Raw genomic sequence first — 7,243 nt, forward strand, 5'->3', positions numbered from 1 at the left:
TCGGGTGATTTTTTTAAGAGCTTGATAACTTTTTTTTAAAAAAAAACGCATAAAATTTGCAAAATCTCATCGGTTCTTTATTTGAAACGTTAGATTGGTTCATGACATTTACTTTTTGAAGATAATTTCATTTAAATGTTGACCGCGGCTGCGTCTTGGGTGGTCCATTCGGAAAGTCCAATTTTGGGCAACTTTTTCGAGCATTTCGGCCGGAATAGCCCGAATTTCTTCGGAAATGTTGTCTTCCAAAGCTGGAATAGTTGCTGGCTTATTTCTGTAGACTTTAGACTTGACGTAGCCCCACAAAAAATAGTCTAAAGGCGTTAAATCGCATGATCTTGGTGGCCAACTTACGGGTCCATTTCTTGAGATGAATTGTTCTCCGAAGTTTTCCCTCAAAATGGCCATAGAATCGCGAGCTGTGTGGCATGTAGCGCCATCTTGTTGAAACCACATGTCAACCAAGTTCAGTTCTTCCATTTTTGGCAACAAAAAGTTTGTTAGCATCGAACGATAGCGATCGCCATTCACCGTAACGTTGCGTCCAACAGCATCTTTGAAAAAATACGGTCCAATGATTCCACCAGCGTACAAACCACACCAAACAGTGCATTTTTCGGGATGCATGGGCGGTTGGCCACCAAGATCATGCGATTTAACGCCTTTAGACTATTTTTTGTGGGGCTACGTCAAGTCTAAAGTCTACAGAAATAAGCCAGCAACTATTCCAGCTTTGGAAGACAACATTTCCGAAGAAATTCGGGCTATTCCGGCCGAAATGCTCGAAAAAGTTGCCCAAAATTGGACTTTCCGAATGGACCACCTAAGACGCAGCCGCGGTCAACATTTAAATGAAATTATCTTCAAAAAGTAAATGTCATGAACCAATCTAACGTTTCAAATAAAGAACCGATGAGATTTTGCAAATTTTATGCGTTTTTTTTTTTTTAAAAGTTATCAAGCTCTTTAAAAATCACCCGATATTTAATGCAATGTCAGTGGGTATATGCAATGCAAAACATTCAAAAAAATGGCAAAAAAATCAGACAGAGTTGAAAAAAATACATTTTCGACAGCGCATAAAAGAATGGATGCCAAATGGCGAAAAATATTTAAATCGTGCGGAGTAATCTCACTGATGATGGGTCAGTGCGTGTTGCCGCGCACTATGAGTTGTTCGCAGTGGCTAGCAGACATCGGGTCGGCTGTACGTGGCGAACTCTTTAATTAATCCTTTTAATGGCAGCAAATAGCCAGTTTTGCAGTTGAAATAAAAGCAAAGAAATAAAAGCGTTAAATTAAAAGAAAGAAAGAAAATAGTAGCAGTTGAGGCAAAAAAAAATGCTTAAATATAAACGAGCGCATAAAAATCATTAAAAACTTAAAACTTATCCATAGCAGACGGATATTTTTATATACCCTGAACAGGGTGTATTAAGTTTGACGCGATGTTTGTAATGCCCAAAAGGAAACATCGGAGCCCTTATGAAGTATACATACATATATATGTATAAATGATTAGCTTGACGAGCTGAGTTGATTTAGACATGTACCTTTGTTTGTTCGTCTTTTTGTTGTAGCGAGAAAAAACCTTCCTGAAGTAATTTTTAGGAGAGCTGTCGATTCGACAGTCCTTGGCCGGATAAAAGTCCGAGTTCGTTCCGGTTGCTTAGACCCAACTGTCGCGGGAACGGCCTGGCTGTCCGTCGGTCTGACAGTCTGTCTGTATATATGCACACTATGTACTCCGTCACTTTTCGAGATATCGATCTGAAATTTTCCAAAGTCTTTTTCTTCTCAAACATCTGTTAATTTATCGGAACTACCATAGTAGCATGTACCTCTAATACAAACTGAACAAGCAAAATCCAAAACCCTTGTACGGAAATCTTTTTTAATTGACAAGGAATCCTTTTGAAATTGGAAAAGGATTATTGTTAAAGATAACGGTACAATCTCCATACAAATTGTTCAGATCGGAAGACTATATCACATAGCTGCCATTCGAAGTGTATTCAGGTCGTTGTATTTAAAATTTTTTAGTTGACAAAGTACCTTTCGAAATATGGCATGGATTACTCTCCAAAACAGCTGTACAATCGCTGAAGAAATTGTGCAGATCGGATAACTACAGAATATAGCTGCAGTACAAACTGACCGATCGAACTCAAGTTCTTCTACGGAAATCTTTTCAGTTGACAAGATATCGTCACAAAATTTGGCATAGACTATTTATTGGCCAAAGCAACGCTACCTTTTCCGATTTAATTGTTCAGATCGGACCGCTATAGCATATAGCTGTGATACAAACTTTTATTTGACAGCATATCCTTTCGAATGTTTTCGTGGATTATTCTCCAAGATAACGGTACAATCTCCGAACAAATTGCTCAAATCGGACCACTATAGCTTAAAGGTGCCATACAAACAGAACGATCAAAATCAAGTTTTTGTATAGAAAACTTTGTTATTTGTGAAGGGTATTCACGTTTTTCATTTTTATTTTTTATTATTTTTTTTTTTTTGTTTGAACAGTTTGCACTTTTTAGCGCATTAATTCGCTTACATTTGCTAATGCGCCACTTTTAGCCATAAAACTATTTAGTAATCCTTGACTTAATGCGCTGGAGTTGGCGACTAGGCAGAAAGTTGATGTCGTGCAGGAGCGGCGATTAATTGCGTCGTGCAAGTATACCAGAGGTCCAGTACATAAATTAGATAGCAAAAGCAGAGAGCGAGGGAGGGACGAAGTTAAGAAGAGCTTAACTTTCGCTGGGCTTCATACAGTCAGTTAATATTTTTTATATTTCCACTAAAACATATAAACGGCAGCGCTGCCGCTAGTATATAGCTAATTTGAGTCAGGAACAGACGCATTGGCATGTTTTTATATGAAATTGAGTTTGTGCGTACCTAGTGCAAAGTTTTCGCAGCGGTAAGATAACAAACTTTTTCAAATACATACATACATTTTATAAATGCTATATTTATGTACGTAAGTAGCTTTTATAGCGTTTTCCCGTATTTGTTTTCAGCGCTAGTTTTTAATAGAGTTTTGTGCTTCTTTTTGTTAAGCTTGTTGCTGCAGGATTACGGTTTTTCCACTTCTTCTTGTTGTTGGTATTATTTTTTGTAGCGCTCTACGTCTTTCATGCCTTTAATTTGTTTGCCAAAGTCTGTCGGCATTTTTCCTAACCTCTCTCTGGCATTTACCGGCATTTTTTTTTTGCACCCACCATTTCGCGCTTTTATAAATTTTGCTTTCATTTCTAACAAAAAGAGAAACCTATTCAAATTGGTGTAGGGAGAATTCTTTTCTTGATACTAATGAATCTCTGGCCGTTTTGGCTAACGGTGACGGTGTGCAGAATGGGCGGCAAAAAACTTTTTCCAAGCAAAGCTTCGCTAAAGCCTAAAAGCGAAATGCTGCGCTGCTTTTAGTCCTCATTTTTTGCCCATTTTCCAAGGTCTTAACTTGGTTGGCCATTACATTATAATTTTTATTTTATTTTTTAAACTTTTTCACTGCACAAAGGCGCCAATTTTCATGCACTTATTCATGTACTTCATACTCGCTCTCTACTCTTTCTGCGCGTTTTTGTTAGCAATTGGGGCTAATGATTTGAATGACCATTCTTGGGGCTTTTATTATTTTGTTAAATTTAAAGTGAAGTTAAAATGCAGTTTACAAAGATTTGTATTATATTTTTTTTGCACTTAATTGTAATTATTTACTTCCTTTTGTGTGTGTACTTAAGTAATTGTGCGGTAAATCGAGGGTTGCAGCTGTGTGGTGTGCACAAATGCCCAAAGGTGCCTATTCAATATAATTTATGTTTACTATTGTGCAGAGTAATATAATTAAATAGCCTGAAGTGGCGTGTTTACGACTTTTAAACTGAACATTTATATTTTCTTTTAAAATGATTAATGTAGTTTAGAACTTTACGAAACATAAAGTGTGTCGACGCCGAAGGAAAATTAGTACACTTCTAATAAATAGATAACAGCTTAAATGTAGCACATATGTATGTACATACATATATATTTGTAGAAGAAAAGAATAATAAGTACATTTACAGACATACCTAACCACTTTAAAACATGTACAACATTTAAAAGCTGCAACTAACACTAGATATTTCGAAGAAAATTTGCTTAGCAACATACAATTATATTGAAATTTGCATTAAACAGCTGTTATTTATGGTTCATTGGTTTTAAAACTCGTTCTGATTATGTATTGCTGCATGCAGCTGCAAGGACATTCACTTCAACCCCCTAGACACGCTCTAATACACAACGCCAAAAAAAAGAAACAGTCCGGTGGATACTTACGATTTCCAATCCCTTTTTCATTATGCCATATAGTGGTACCCAAACTTTATCTTGAGTAAAGGCACTCTTATAACCTTGTGAAATTTCAATCAATTCCATGAAAACTTTACGACTGTGGAAATCTTTTGGTGGTCCTTCGCGATATAGCAACAACGTTGGGTTTGTTAAAATGACCATTAAACGCACGAGCGCATCTGTATATTCCGGATCGTGCACATAATCATGTAACATATGCACCAAATCTGTTTGCAACACTTTGGCATGGCCTAAGTGACGGCGATATTCATGGTTTTCCAAATCGCGTCGCAAAATCCATATTAAATGCTGCAAATATGAAGAGTTTTAGTTACAATATGAACATAAATATAGGCAAACTACATACCCGTAGGCCCTGCAATGCGTCCGGCTCGGCCAAATAGCGTTCATTATCGTAGTAGCCAAGCGCCGCGCAAGTGGCATCGATATCCGCGAGTAAAATAGACATTGCGTTAGAAACGTATAAACGATTAGCACTTTATTTACACTAATAAGTATTTTAATATTTCACTTTTACCGAACCGCACTCCCGAACGCGAAAATTGTTAGATAAATATTTCACAATTGTTTTGATAAATGTAAACAAACTCAAATTCGCACGTGAACTGACAGATGTGCGCGCCAGCTTCGCAAACTCGGTGAACAGCTGATCGTACCGCCTTGCCACTTGTTGATTGCGTGTATTTTACTGTGTTGAGTAATTTCGATGGTGGTGAAAAACGGTACGTGAGCTCAGACAACGTTTATAATAGACAGAGAACGTTCTCTGGTGAGCTCGTACGCTCTTTTAGAACGTAAATGAGATCGCATTCGCTCTTTGTTGAGATCGTCGAGTTATTGCTGAGAACGTATATCATATACGGTCTCTGGTTATTGCTGCTACATATGTGGTGTGTTAGTGAATGAACGTTCTTGCTCTTTTGTCATTTCAATTTAAATTGATTAACTGCAAAGAAATTATTAAGTAAAATACAAATTAGATTTTTTATTTTAATACAGGAAGTTTGAAAATTTCATTTCTAATCCCGAACATCTTTCATTAAAAATTAAGAAAATATTTTATAATGTAAAAATTGGCATTGCAAATAAAAAAATTATTATTCATATTAAAAGCTGGAATTAAATGGGTTAAACAAATTATTTTGGGATTAAAATTTGAAAATTTTATTTTTTAATTTAATACAAAAAATTCTAAAATTTGATTTCCAGTGCCTAACATCTTTTATTAAAAATTAAGAAAATATTTTATAATATAAAAATTGGAATTTTTGAAATTATAAACTTGGGGATAATCTGATTTTTGAATTTAATCTTTAAAAATTTTTTTAAATTAAGATTTCCAGGATTACATACAAAGTAAGAACTAACTAACTAGTCCTTTAAACTCAACTAAAAACGATATACCCTTTGCAGCCTCTAGCAGTCTTGTTGTATAAAAAGTGAAAAATTCTTGATCGGAAAAAATCGGGTCCATCCAGCCGCACAGACTAAATACTGAATAAAAAATCAGCTCCAGCTAACTTTATTTTTGATACTTCCAAATATAATGCCATTTCTGAAATGATTTCCAAGGTTTGGCTTGATATTTAGCGATACCGATTTTTGTAGTTGGAACAAAGCAACAATTTGTCTCTTCCGGATATACTCGGTAACGGACGGCGCCCATCAGCATACATACATATGTGGTGCAGTAAGGTCCACTCCAAACATGGCACTTAACGCCATTTTGCACATGGTGCCCGTAGACATCGTCGGAAGTTGTATGGCTGCGAAAGTGGCTATTAGAAGCAGAGAATCTGGGCTCTTAAAAGAAAACGTATCTGAACACTTGAATATCTTCACACACTTTAACTTCATAATGTATCACTTATGTAGATCATGTAGTTGCAAAACCGAACTCTGGCGGCTCTTTCTCTGCTCATATACCGACGTTTGGAGGAGAAGAGCGGTGAGCTTCTTTACGAATGGGTCATAGCTTAGGGGAAAGATTGGTGAAGGGGTTTACTGTCAGGAGCTCTCTATCATCTCCATATTTAGACCTCCTGACTATTGCAGTGACTTCCCAGTCACGGTTGGTTGCAGGCATTAAGGTAGCAGTAGATTTGCTGCTCCGGAGTGTAGCCTCCTTCAGAGAAGTTACCATTCATTCAGCTAACAGAGCGGTGATACTCATTTACAGTGCGTTCAGGGTTGGTTTGGCTCGCTATCAATAGCATCTATAGCATCGAGTGTCTTTGTGATAAGGCTAGTATTGCAGCTACTTTCACTTTCCACTTTCCTCTTGTGTTCTACTAAATAGCTGAGCTTCGCGAAAGCTTGGCCAACGCTGGGCCACCAAGATTGATCGCAGGAGATCCAGTGATCTCTTTGCCCTCAGTAGACAGGAGTTCTTCGTTTCTATGGCTATATGACTAAATAAAACAGTCCACGTGCAACCTTCGATCAGCAATCTAACCTTAGCTAACCAGCTGATTGTTGGACCGAAAACAAGAAGGTTTACTTCGTCATCACTAAATACTCGTAGGTTAGAGCCCAATCTGGGATAGAGTTTTCTTTTTCGATTTTGAACATATTAAGTCAAAGCCATCATTAGGTTATGACTATGATTACTTCAAAAGCCATATCTTCATATAACATAAGTATGCACTCATAAAGTGTTAGTTAAAGTCCTCTTCTCTTCAGCAAGCACATACATATGTATGTATGTATGTACCATAACTGTACATAAAAGCAAAGGCTTTAACTACTTTATTCCATGTTAGTTTTTAGACAGATACGTAGATACCATACATATTTATATCTATGTCTGTATATACTTGTATGTATGTACTTTATATTTGCTTGTACATAACCATGCATGTAATTTCGA

At 36.7% G+C, this 7,243-nt stretch overlaps 1 protein-coding gene across 1 annotated transcript in view; it reads right to left on the reverse strand.

Moving 5' to 3' along the window:
* The window catches only part of LOC120782568 (protein timeless homolog), a 495,677-nt gene extending 490,550 nt beyond the window's left edge, over positions 1-5,127 (reverse strand). The window contains exons 1-2 of the mRNA XM_040114906.1: positions 4,721-5,127; positions 4,339-4,662 (exon numbers count right to left, since the gene is read on the reverse strand). Of these exons, the coding sequence (XP_039970840.1) occupies positions 4,339-4,662; positions 4,721-4,822 (426 nt within the window). The 5' untranslated portion in view covers positions 4,823-5,127. The remainder of the gene's footprint in view (positions 1-4,338; positions 4,663-4,720) is intronic.
* Positions 5,128-7,243: the final 2,116 nt, after the last annotated feature.

Source organism: Bactrocera tryoni, chromosome 1, assembly GCF_016617805.1.
Source record: "Bactrocera tryoni isolate S06 chromosome 1, CSIRO_BtryS06_freeze2, whole genome shotgun sequence".
NCBI lineage: Eukaryota > Metazoa > Arthropoda > Insecta > Diptera > Tephritidae > Bactrocera > Bactrocera tryoni.